The following is a 14,227-nucleotide window of genomic DNA, read 5'->3' as shown; positions in this document are numbered from 1 at the left end:
TATTTGCTGTTTTGACAAGGAAATAGTCATATTTCAAGTCCACCAGCGTCATTAAACCTTGCTTAAAAATATATTTATGTAACATCAGCTGAGTCTCTATGAATTCTAAAAATAAAATTACTATTGAATAATTGCCAAGTATTTTGCTCTAACAAGGAACGTAATCTATTTCTACTTCGAACTAGTCTGTTTAAATAATAAAAGCCCGCGCTATCACTTTAACAATTTCGATAAAATTGTTACATTTATTAAAACATCAATTAAACTATCCTTGAAAGTGTATATTAAGACTTTCGCTGTCGAATTTATTTTTTCATCTAGGTGGGTATTTAATAAAGAACATCTTATAAGGATTTAAAGGACTTTATCCCTATCACTAAACACTAATAAAAGTTATATCGTTCTTTATATAGAGAATATTTTAAATTCCATCGGAACTTGGTAAAGATATTTTAACAATTGTCCCATCTGTTGCATAGAACTCATCCGTTGTTTTAATATGTATTGCAGTGTTACATTACTGGTAACATTACATGCTTTTACTCCTTTTCCCGTGCTTATATTTTCTCTGATTAGGAATTTATTCTTCTTATATACACGGTTATTTTTTATTTACAATACATAGCGTTGATTGTTGCCAATACCATCATATTTAAGATATAAAAAAATGCAAATCAATATCCAAAAATATCCCCAGAAACCTAATTAATGTTTGATTGCGCGTGCGAATACATAAATATAGCACTTGTACGCGTTTTATTAAGAAATAGTTTCCCCTAAATTTATTCTTAAAAACCGCAATAATATAGTTTTACTGTTAGAATATGTAGTCATCAATACATTAGCTATTAGAATTTATGATCAAAGATAATGTATATTTATACATGAAGATGTGTTTGCACTAACACTGTCTATTATAACTAGCGTAAAGCAAATGTTGCAGATCAATTGTGCCAACATTGGCACTGTAACACTATTGATGGTTTCTCTTTCAATAATAATTAATTTTCTATTAGCGCAATTGTACGGAGTGCGCATGCGACGAATTTTATTATTAGAAGGACAGTAAACGCGATCGCATGTCGATTGGCTCACTTGACACCGCCGAACGTTGTGTTTACAAGACAATTAAGAGTAGTGCTTGTTGATTGACTGCCGTCTTAAGTGCTCAAATAAAAAAAACGTTAAAAAATACAAAGGATCGCGCAGTGGAATTCCGAAAATGACGGTTAGTGATGGAATAGGTGAGTTGTATTTATTACAGTGATAAATAATATTATCTCGATTTTTATAAATAATTGTGCAATAATAAAACTACTAATAAAAAACTAAAAAAATACAATATGATGTATTCATTTTTTTTACGAAATTAATTTTCTTTGTTTAGTTGTTAATACTAAAGAAGTGTTAAGTAACGTAAATTTATATGTTAAGACATATTTTTTGGAAAGGAAAACATATTAATTATATGTTACAGAAAGAAATGACAGCAAGGAAACTATAAAAAATTTCTACCAGGATTTTGAAAGCGCCAAAACGTGAGTAAGTAATTTTATTTATTTAGTTCTATTTGATTTTATTTCTAATGGCATGAAATAAAATATGTATGCATCAAGAGATAATTGCAAGTAGTGCAACTAATAACGTACTAGATGGTATTAATTGAAGACTTGACATTGTTAGGACTTATGGAATTGAGGTTAACGAATTCGTTTGGTTAATTTGTTAAAGGTAATAACACAGGGTTTTTCTCAGAGTTCAAACTTTTGCATAGCAATTGACAAATATAGTTTCCAAAATAAAAATACTATTTTATTAAAAATGTTTAAAATATGTTCATAATTTGTTTATAGGAAGCGTCTAGATGCAACTCAGAAGACTAACTTTGCTTTCAAATTACTAGACATTTTACCAACAAAGCGAGAGCTCAAACAATACATTGGTGTTATTTTATTCGGTAAGTTTTCTTAGTAATTTTTAACATTATTAATATTTATATCGTAAGTTATCAATGTATTATTGTTCCTACTTTAAGTTCGTGAGTGACTCACCGTACATCATAGGAGATACTTAATGCGTTAAGTATATTAAAACAATTGTTTTATTAAAAATATTTTGGTTTGCACAAGTTGAAGGTTTTTCCTTCAACTCTCTAACAATAATTGTTATGCTATTAAAAGAATACATCTTAATAAAATACACAAAATTGAATTCTATTGTATAAACATTGAATTATATTATTAGACTATGTTTTTAAACTCTTCTTGAATTAAGGTCTTTCCATAACGTGTGTCTCAAGACTGTTGAATGAAATGATAAATGAGACATCGATATGGAGGTCCTGTGCCGAGTTCATGGATAAGAAAGATGATAATACGTGTTTTTAAATACATGTTTTTTTTCGATTCCAGGGATAACACTATGGGCTACTTCATGGTTCGTGTTTCAAGAGGCGGTGTTGCCGGGTTCCAGTATTTTTAACTTAGCTGCTATGGTTGCTGTAGGATATGTGTTTGGACACACGTTAGAAAGATACACGACGATCAATGCGATGGCTGGAATGACTTTAGTGGGAGCTCTATTTAAAATATTTGGACAAACCAACTTTATTGACAATCCTGTTACAAATACAATTGATTATCATTTAAGGTATGGTGTACTTTTATAATATCGTCGTCAGCTCATATACATCCCCTCCGATTACGTCCAAACAATAAATTAAGTTTTTACAAGATATTATTTATGTTTAAATGATTTTTTACGAATTATAATTATAATAAACAAATTATGTCCTAGATACTGTTAATATTTATTGTGGATGGTTAACTGAATATGATACCTTAGGGCGTAATCAAGGAAACTAGGAAATTTTCCTTGATCAAAATTACAAATCAATTTTAACTACTTTTGAAAAGTTCTTTCTAGTACGTTTGTCTATTCCCCTTTTGTGAATAATATATTTATGATTATATGTTCGAATGGTAGGCAAAATCTATTAAATTTAAATAAAAATCAGATCAATTATCAAGTAAACTTATAACATCTAGAGGTGGCGCTGTGAAAATTGCTATTTACATTACAATAAATCAGAATCTTGTAGTCCTGATGAACTCATTGGAATAAGAGGTAAATAATATCGACAAAGGTAATATTGGCGAAGCAAACAAAACAAAAACAAATATAAATTAAGAACGTTTTTGTTTGTTGTTAAGATTCCTTTTTATAAAGGAAAAATATTATTATTAATATACTATATAAATTAGATTATTTAAAAATTTAACAATATTTTAAATAGCCTTTGACGAAATTGACTACAATTAAAAAAAACATGTGCGATTCAAATAGATTTACGTTTTTATAATTTTACGCGACAGACAATTTTATAATATTAGGAAATGAACCCGAAAATTCAATTTGCAAAACACTCTTCTACACTGTATTTGCGCGCGTTTTCCCAAGACATAATATAATCTCGGTAGCATTTTACTTCACACTTCCTTTGGGACTGCGGAGCAATATGGCCCCAGTGCTAAACGGCTTGAGTAAATACACGTTGCGATATACCAGAATAATATCTACAACCGGTGCACGATAACGTAAGACTTAGGTCCGATGAAATCATATTGGCGTTCTTGTACAATATAAAGAGCTTACGACGTAAAGTAGTTGTTATTAGATAGTTAAACAGTATTAGTCAGTTTTAGCACACATAAAAGTGAGGCGTAAGTGTGCATAACACGCGAGTCAGCACACGAGCTGTAGTAACAGTGGGTATCCCTATAACAGAATAAGTTTTACTTTGCCGACATACATATTTCTTCGAGTTATGATTCATTGCACTTGACAACGGTCTTTACTGCACGTAAAAGAAAACAAAAGTATTATAAGTATTTATAAGTGTTATTGTAAGCAAATATTCACCACATCATAACAGTTAACACGTATATTTGTATGGTAGTTTAATGGGCAAGGCTACCATAAGTTATTCAAAGATTATTGTTTGTATTTTTACTGTACTAGCTACGATTACAAACATTTTACTTATTAATTAATTCACATCACTCATAATACAAGGGTAGTGTACACGAAATGGTAGAAAAACCATCCAAGAGCAGTAACTAGAATCGTTGTTTATACAGAAAATGATACGCCAAAAACCTTTTCTGGTATATAAGCCAAAAAGATCGTGCAGCTATCAATTACAAAGGACTATTCCAATACAGAAAATAAGAGACTTGCGACGCCGATTTTTCTTCATAACATCATAGTTATACTCTAAAACCAAATTTGCTCTAACTTAAAATTAATTTGTCTTGAATCTGGTTTAAATAACTGTCTATTTTTTCTATAATCTATACGATAATAACTTTACTATAAATGCAATTTTGAAAACATTCAATGTCATTTAGAAACAAATATGCAGGCAACTGCAAGTAGTGGTGTTTTTGAATTTAATGTATGCTATTAGCGCCAAATATAAACACACTGATGAATTCTGGTGTTTTGCATAACAACTGTTATGAGTTATTAAAGTGTTATGATAGAAAATGTTCAGTAAGAGCGTATTCACACGGGCGTTTTTTTAACTCTAAATTAACAGGTCTTGAGCGATGAGCGCTTAAAATCACTCTTATTTCCTTCACACAGTGCTCAAAATATAACACTGCATGATAAAAAAAAAGCGTCGCGTTTTAAAAACGCTGCTGTATGAATATTGAAATGCAAGTTTTCTATTTGAAAAGTTTTTTTAGCGCGCCTTATAAAAGCCTCCGTGCGGATGAGGGACAATTGCTATTTTTTGACTTTTGATGATACATTTCCTATTTCCCGAGAAATTAAACACAAAAATTGAATTAAATTAATTCAAGCTTAATCTTCTTTTTTCGTAAGCATCGTTACTAAGGGTTGTGCTAATCCTTATACGTTCACTGAGGTGTCGACGAGATGCCTTGATTGCTTATGTAGGATATCAAATGTATTAAGAATTGCTTATGTTTCAGACGAATTTACCCCGTTCTCATATTGACGAAAGGACCTCTCGGTTGGAATTGGCCATATATAAAAAATAATTCGATGAAAGTTTTTCTACTGGCAACTCTACCCTGGATCGTGGAATGTTTATCTACGGCCATATTTACTCACGTACTACTCGAATATCCTTGGTATTGGGGTAAGTGGCGCGGAAAGCGCTTTTTACACGATTTACGAGGCTAAGTAACAGCTCTGGCCTTCGGCGTGAGTTTCCTGCACAATTGTTGATTAAGAATAGAGTACATTCACTTCCATTCAAGCTTTAATCGCACATCAAAAAAGGTTAATTTGCATATCCAAGATAGCTAAAAGAAATTGTAATGAAACAAAAAGTTGTAATACGCATTTGCCCGCTGAATTTTTTGCCTATTCTGCTTATTTATAACTTTACTAGCGATCGCCCACAACTCTTTTCTTCTAGACTATTTTATTCCTTACTTTACCTTATTCATCGAGATTACCTAATTTCATCGAGATCCGTTCGACCGTTCTTAAGATACCTTGAAGCAAACATCCACCGATCCATTTATCCAAACATTCGTATTTATGATATTATTATAGTAAGACAAGAAGTGAGCTAGGCTATGTTAATATTTCTATAAATTGTTTTAGGCGTTCATTTAGGTGCTATACTGTCGTCAGTATCACCAGCTGTTGTAGTGCCAACAGTGATGGCATTCAGTGCCAAAGGTTTAGGCACAAAAAACAAGATCGCTTTGCTGGTTGCCAACGCTGGTGGTCTGGACACAGCGTTTACAGAAGGGATGTTCGGTGTCATCAACAGCGCTATTTTTTATCCTTCTCCACCCGCTTATAGGATTGTAAAGGTATAGGAAGTTGTATCCAATGTAATTTTGTGTACTTGTTACACTTTGCATATGTCAGTAACAAAACCTAAATTAAATAGAATAAAATGTTCATCTCAAAGGTTATCGGCCGCGTCACTAAAATATTTGTTGTGCTCACGAACATCTAAATTTGATAGAATATCTCAAAAGTTATGAAAGCAAAAGCCCGTGCAACATGTACGTACGGGTAGCGAAGGAAATTTAAAATTCAAATAATGTATTCGGCCGGAGAACCCAATATACTTGCACGATGTTTGCCCGACCCCAACCGCTTCACGGGGCTCTTGTGGCCGGAACCGGACTTCAACGGACCCAATTGTATTTTATTCGTAACAAGTTTGTTTGTTTATGTGTGAGGATTTTCCTTTTTGCTTTAACCGTTCCCTCTCTAATATTGTATTTTTGTTTAGAAGATTATAGTTTTATTTTTTTCACGTAAAATTTTTTCACCAATTGTTTACATGAAACATTGTTGCAAAACAAAATAAAAAATGAAACCATATCTTAAGTACTATTATAAACTAATATTTAAACGGATAAACACTAACAACCTGTCGCCAATCCTGTCGCTCGCTCAGACGTCAGTTTATAATGTTTCACAAAAGTTTTCATAGTTTAATATAGCATTATTAAAATTTATAAATAGTAATTGTTATTACGTGAGAAATATAATGTCTAGATGGCCTTTAATATAAAGAGCTAAACGCCTAAAAAGCATAATATGGGAATATGTAAATGTTAAAGTTACCTCAGCACTATCCTAATGTATTTTATTATTTTTAGGCACTTTTGGCCATTTTTGTTGGCATCGGCCTAGGCATTGGCTGGGGTATACTTTGTGACATTTTGCCGGATCATAAGGACCCTTTCGCTGCGACGGTACGAAGCCTTCTCATTTTCGCGGGAGGCCTTTTGCTTACATACGCCGGTGGATATCTCGGTTGGGGAGGAACGTGTAAGTTAAGACATTACTTTTGAATATATTTTTTATAATAAGCAAACGTATAAGCGGTTCACTTCCTATCAAGCAATTACTACTTTCCATTTTTTTTTCTAAAGTGTGGTGATACAGAACTTTTATATACGACGAGTTAAAGTAGATACGTAAATACGAAAGTGGAGAGGATGGGGAATAGTTCTGGTTCTATAGCCTCATCAAGAAATAAAATCCCAAAACTATAGTAGTACCAGTTTAAGGCATACCATGATCCCTAATACCAATCTTCACTTCAATTCGTAGGCAAAATTCAAATAAATAAATTTTATGTTACAGTATTACGAAATACTTTTTATCTCAAGGGATATTGAAATGAAACCAAAAAGTCGAAGCGGTTCAGGTGTTGCAAATTGTCAATATTGCGTCGTATTCAACAAAAGTCGTGAACAACTCAATAACAAAGTTTAAAGACTTTTGTCTTTTGGCGTAGTTTTCATTATTAAAAAAAACTAATTAATTAATTTTATTCTCTGATTATAAACAAAAGGTTTGAATAACATGATTCGCCCACATATTCAAATATAAAGATCCAACATATATTACGTATTGATAAATTATTTTGATATTTAAATTCTGTAAATGTTTATAAAATCAACCAGTACGTAACACAATTTAGTAGAACTTGCATCGGACGGTTGCACAGCGATCAATAATCCGATATCTCTATTACACCCGTACTTTGTATTTGGTCATTAATTTAACCACAAACATTGTTTGCCGGTTAGAATAAATAACTTCTACATCTCTAATTTAAATTTTATTGCCGCTAATAAAGATTTTGTAGCTACAAGCTATAGGGTTATAGATACATACATTTTATGCAGACGAATATCAACATAAGGGGACAATCTTTACTATATGTATGCTACTATCCCATCTCATAAATAATTAACGATGAAAATTCCCACACTTTCCAGTAAAAGTCACCCTCACAATCGGTCCAGCTGTTTCAGAGATTAACTGAAATAAATCCAGATTTACGCACATACAGTGACTCAAACGTGTCTACGAAATATATATTTTTTTAAATATTACATACACACTCCAATTTTGTTAATTGTATAGGAATTATACTAGAAAATTAGCGTTATAATATTTTTGCTTTATATTTTATTGACAATTTTATAAATAAGGACTCTTAATTAGAAGCGACCTTAATGCGGCGTAATGTCCCGTCAACGGACACAAGTGTTTGAGAGTAACAGAACTCGTGGAACTAATTGCCGGAGCATCTTTGTTAGCCTTCATCTCAATTAAATTCAATCAAGAATGTTTATAACCGAAGCGTTCTTCATTTTTTACACGAATTAATTTTCTTAATTATAAGCATTGTTTTTAGTGCAGACGACCGACGACGGTGGTTAATATTCATTATAATTAATATCGAATAACAAATAAGATATCAAAATATCGTTTTGAAATTGTATCAAGTTCAATTATTCAAACTAACTGTTTAAAGATAATTGTCAACATTTAAATTTCTGACTGAAAGATCTAATTTAGACCATAATTGTGCTAAAGTGTTATAAAATTACTTAAATGAAATAATTTCAGTTTTAATATCTTCACGCCATTTATTTTTATAATCTCTTTTCGATTTTACTCGAGCAAAATTGCTAATTTCTCTTAAAAACAGTTTATTGAGACTGATAGACCTCTATTATACATCCTAATTATTTGAATCCCTAATTATACTCCTTTTTAATCCCTAATTAATTATTTCCAAGATTATTTTACTTTGTAACGATTTTTTATTATTTAGCTGGCGTAGCAATTATGGTGTGTGCGGGCACAGCCGCTACTCGCTGGGCCCGACGCGACTGGCCCATCAACGACAACCCTGTGGCCACAGTATATAAAGTGCTTTGGCTGATATTTGAACCAATGCTCTTCACGCTTAGTGGATACTTTCTTGAGGTAAGATTATGCATATTGCAAAATATAAAGCACCTGCTAGCAATACTCAATCATTTAGTACTTAAACACAAATGCACAAATAATTCAGTTTCAGTTAATGTCACAATATAACTAAATGAGATATTGTACTTAATAATTATAATTTTAAATCAACAAATTATTGTCATTGCCTTGCCACGTGAAGACACGTCTTCAGTAGAACAAGAATTACATTATGCAGATTTACTTTGATGTTATTTAATTACCACGAGTCTCAATTAAACAAAGGCGTAATGGGAGAATCCATACCATACCATAATTCAATTAAATTAATTATTTGAAGGAATCTAAGATTTGTTTCCGTCAGTAAAAAAAATGTAATTAAAGTTTTATTCTGCGTTACAAAAAAGCTTCAATTTTTTCATTCCACACCAATCCAATTATAAACAAATGTCATCAATAGAAACAAAGTTTCAGCTGCAGCATACCTACGGCTTTCTGTGTTTGTAAACATAATTAGTTTGTTGGAAATCAAATTAAATGTTGTTAACTTTGTGATCGATTTTAGAGTACGTACTTTGATAGGTATGTATTATAGAACGTTTTCAAGACGTCGCAAACCCAAAACTTTATTCTTAGACGTATTATTGTTGGGACATAATACAACTTAGTAAATAAAAATAATAAATAAATAAAGTACATAATAGTACAAACTTGTTATTTAATACATTATATTTATTAAAATATTACATTAAAATTCACAGTGTTGTTTTGATAATTATTATATCTTGCAAAACAATAAATCAGCAACGATAGCTTTTAATTAGCAATTAAAATAATTGTTGATAACACTTCAAAATATCTTTGGGTTACTTGGAATTTGCGTTTATATGAAGCGTCGTAGTTTCGATTTACTCAAACAAGTTTCAAGAGTATTTATGATAGTAGTCTACAACTTTGTTAATATTAAACGCCGCCTAATAGATTCATTAACTCTACTCTGTAATATTATTAACTATTTTACAAGTCTTCCAATATGTATTAGTTTCATTTTGAAAAAGATTTCATTTAGAAAATATTTTTTAATAAACAAAGTGAAAATCAGGGTTGTGTCAGACTTGGCTAACTAAAACTTCGGTGGCCATCCTTCTATGCGACTGGAGATTTCCAAAAGAACACACCGTGGATAGAGTTAAGATAATTGAACAGTTTATGTTTATGCTAATGTAATTATTGTAATCAGGTGTATTTAGAATTTATCAGATAAAACGATGTTCTTAATTTATTTTTTTCGCAGGTCACAGAGTTGACACTAAAGGAACTAGGGCTGATTGTTGCTTGTTTATTTTTGGCGCTAATCATGCGGCTGGTGGCGGCATTTCTGATATCTATTTTGAATAGATTATCAATTAAAGAAAGTCTATTCATTGCTGTCACTTGGATACCTAAAGCTATTGTAGAGGTAAGTTTAAAAATTAATTGTGTCAAAAAATTATTCTTCTACGGATAGAGAAATACTAAAATGGGACATTCCGTCATATTATTAGATTTATTTCATCTTATTCGATTTTATTCATCTTATTCTTATTAATTAAAATATAGGTTACGCATATTGAGTTAATAAACTCGAGACAATGATGCAAAGTAGCTCAACTAAGTCTTATTTAACGCTTAAATTCACATTTTAATGAATTTATAACCACAATAGCGAGTAAAATCTTATCGCATGGAGCATTTAATATGAATAAACATGTCTTCGTCTACGTGATTACAATATCCTCTTACTAAGTTTATTTCGCGCGAGGCACATTACAGTTAAACTCCTTCTAAATGGGCGGGTGTTAAAAGCTCCTCTCAGCTTAATTAGGCTCTGCAAAGCTAAATACTTACTAATAGCATCTACTTTCAATATTAAGTACGCAAGTAGTAACTTGAAGTTAGTCGTTACTGTTATATAATTAACTTAAAATAGTTAAATTACAACTAGAAAGAAATAATGTTGAATCGACTAGCGGTTTTTAACTATGTGTTTAATCATCATCAACAATTTTATAATTAATAGTGTCTCACAAAAGTTGATTTTATTTATCCTGTTTTAGGTGATACTTACAAATTAATTAGGTCAGTCAAACTTATGTCGTGTAAATCTTAACTCCTAGTTTACGTCAAAATTATAACAGAGGTATATTGTGACTTGATTGTGAACTCTTAATATTACACGAAGGACATTATCGATAATGTATAATAATAAACGCGTTATATGTATGCTCTTAACCAGCACAATGTACGAATTGTTCATTAATTATAATATTCATTCTGAAAGCCGATTAACGAAAATTGAGTTCATGATTGGATTATTCATACGCGTGATTCATGTTTTTTATATGCTTATCAATATTTGGTAATTTCGAGAAACTTAAAAATAAAATGCCGTTAACTTTTTAATGGAACCTAAACTTAGTATTCCCATGTATCTGAACTAAACAAATAGTTTTTATGACAAAATGTAAAGAAGTGGTTTTACATAAATGTTGAAATTGATCAAATACGTATATAAAGAATGAAAAAGTTTCAGGTTAACCTTGAGACATCCACAGATTAAAAGTTATATGCATCGACCACGGTTTATTAAAATGATTAAAGAAAACGGGCGTTTAACCTTGATGGCATTTTTTGTCGGGGTAATTTGTTATACAAGAAGTCAATCATTAGCTCGCCCGGCTCGCCGCCAACGTGGCCCCCGAGCTAGATATCAACTGAAATAACTTTTAAGTCATCCTTTTTACTAACGAGCGTAACTACACCTTCACTTCGCCGATCTCCGGTTTAATTCACTTTCAAAGTACCGACTGGCTCTACATCGTGTTGTTTTCATTTACCTTCGGACGCAATGTCAAAAATATAAAGTCTTCTTTTAATGAAAACAAATAATTAATTTTATGACAAGAAAATGAAAATTGTTTACAAAGGCTGTTTGCTGTTCTGTGATTGATTTAGTTTCTCGGCCTAAATATTTTATTAACTATAACCGATAGCAAACTAATTTAATGTTAAAACTAATTACTTACAAACCAAATTTTTAAAATTCGAAACATTTTGCCGATAATTTTTTTAATTAAATTACATAATTTACGAAGTTAAAGATAGGTTGTACTACTTATTACATATACGTCTTTTACAATTTTTATAGTTAAACAAACTAAAAACTCTTAGAAAAAAAATCAAACACAGCATAAAAAAAGATCCAACGGCATTTCTTCGTAAAATAATATTGTGTAATGTATTCAATACGTGTCAGAATAGACAGGCAGTGACTAATAGCAAGTTAGTACATAACGAATAGGGTAAATAAAGCTGCGTCGCTCGGGTTTACTTAGACGTCTCGGCAATTGCCGAGAGCTTACACTTCAACTTACCTAACTTCTCGCACTATATTATGCCTTTCAAGAGTTTAGCGCCTTTGAAGAAAATACTACTTTAATGTTTAGGTTTATAATAATGCAAGTACGATTAAAGAAATTTTAATGAGTTCATATCTCATGATTAATGTATTAGAACTCCGCTTATATCTTTGTTAAATGAAATTAAGATCCTCAAATCCCCGTTTTAATGCTGTTTTAGGATCGTGATACCATCATTATTTTGACATTATATAAAACATAACTCCAACTTGAACTTTTATATAATAATTACTACAAGATTTATCTTTATACATACATCTTACTATTTCTCAAACTAAAACAGTTCTTATTACTGAAAGAAAATAGCTCAATTTTCTTACTCTACCTGAGATAACTAAAGATAATTAGATTAAGGTCATTACTTTCGTCTTTAGTACGTTTCCGAAGATAAGAGTTGAAAGTCAGTCTATCGAGCAGAAAATTATTCGAATATCTATAGACAGTTCTCACGCAGAGATAATGGGTAAACGGACGAGATGGGGAGGGTTGGATTATAACGCGGGCGGTGGGCCACGGACGGCGGGTTATCCTCCACTAACTGAATTAATCGCCCGCGAATTCCCAGCTCCGTGATATGTCGCCGGCCGTATTAATCCTTATTACATTTAACAGATTCAAAATTACTTTTACAAGTGAAGTAAATATTTAATAAAAGCTTTTATTTTACTATAACAACGACAGTCTTTATAAAACTACACTATCAATACACATATTTGATTATATAAATTTTATTCGCCAATTATCAAATCACTAAAAAAAACTTTGTTTGCTTTAGCTATCTTTAGTGTATCCTGTATTTCTACTTACTTACACCACCTTATTAACGCTATTTACCAAACCATATTATTTATTAGACGATGAAATATTCAAATACAACCTTCTATATCCTTTCCATTATTTATTCTTTTATAACAATTGAGAAATAGCAAATATCTGAGAGTAAATGAGATATTTGTCTAAGCATTACAATTATCACAGTTTTCACAGTGCTATCTGTTAGAATGTAAAATGTTGAAGTTGGGCTCAGAGGTATACTCTTTAATCTCGCTACCAATGTACGTTATCTTGTGCGTCATTGTCATTGTAAAAAATAATACGGTATAAAATCGACTTATGGTACTGCATTGAAAATGTGCATCATGTCGCATATGTGAACAAGAATAACTAGTTTACATAAAACATTAAAAAACGCTAGAAATGTTTGAACACTCTCCTTCCGATTTACTATTGCGAAATAATGTAGGTATAAAATAATCCGTTAGGCCAAACTGTTGCCTTCTGTTATATATTGATTGGGTCAATGACATTTAACATACTTAATAGGTATATGAACTACATATTATTTTTTGAATCTCTTTCGTTTACTTTCATGCTTTAATAACTTAAATACTATCTATTGGATAACAGATAATACAATAACACCCTCAATAACATGTTTACCTATCTTTTCGGGTACAAACACAACAATACATTCAATCAGGACAAAGTATACATTTATACATCTGCAAATAATACAATCAGTTTCGTGTACTCATGAACATGAATACGCACTTCCCAACAGTCATTGAGGATTTACTAATACGGGCATAAAATGATTACGAAAAAAATACAGAAAATACCTTTCCATTTACTTCCTCTTCCAATCACTATATTACTGGAGTAGTAAGCCATAAATTCAATTATCATTCGTAAACAGGAAACTCATTCGCAAAATTATTTCAGGCAGTGTTAGTACGAGTGGCTACCGACTCTTTGTGGAAGGACGGAGCGACAGAACAAGATAAGAAAATCGCAAAGCAGCACGCGAATATAATCATTATTGCGATACTGATAATGACTAGTTTAGGTTCGGGACTCACTACAATTTTAGGCCCAGTTCTATTGTCACAGGATTTCAAAATAAGAGACAGTGGTAAGTACATTGTTTTTCAAATTATATTATTATTATAAACTCATTTTATACCATTTTAAATATTGTTTTGATTAATCGTGTC

The 14,227-nt window shown here is 31.3% G+C and overlaps 1 protein-coding gene across 1 annotated transcript in view; it reads left to right on the top strand.

Moving 5' to 3' along the window:
• The first annotated feature begins 1,066 nt into the window (after positions 1–1,066).
• The window catches only part of LOC106127529 (sodium/hydrogen exchanger 9B1), a 13,633-nt gene continuing 472 nt past the window's right edge, over positions 1,067–14,227 (top strand). Inside the window, exons 1-10 of the mRNA XM_013325617.1 lie at positions 1,067–1,244; positions 1,478–1,538; positions 1,854–1,957; positions 2,412–2,649; positions 5,001–5,170; positions 5,644–5,858; positions 6,663–6,834; positions 8,639–8,793; positions 10,070–10,234; positions 13,956–14,145. Of these exons, the coding sequence (XP_013181071.1) occupies positions 1,223–1,244; positions 1,478–1,538; positions 1,854–1,957; positions 2,412–2,649; positions 5,001–5,170; positions 5,644–5,858; positions 6,663–6,834; positions 8,639–8,793; positions 10,070–10,234; positions 13,956–14,145 (1,492 nt within the window). The 5' untranslated portion in view covers positions 1,067–1,222. The remainder of the gene's footprint in view (positions 1,245–1,477; positions 1,539–1,853; positions 1,958–2,411; positions 2,650–5,000; positions 5,171–5,643; positions 5,859–6,662; positions 6,835–8,638; positions 8,794–10,069; positions 10,235–13,955; positions 14,146–14,227) is intronic.

Source organism: Papilio xuthus, unplaced genomic scaffold, assembly GCF_000836235.2.
Source record: "Papilio xuthus unplaced genomic scaffold, Pxut_1.1 DF824655.1, whole genome shotgun sequence".
Lineage (NCBI taxonomy): Eukaryota > Metazoa > Arthropoda > Insecta > Lepidoptera > Papilionidae > Papilio > Papilio xuthus.
The sequence above is the reverse complement of the archived record's forward strand: the minus strand, read 5'-3'. Positions and strand labels throughout refer to the sequence as shown.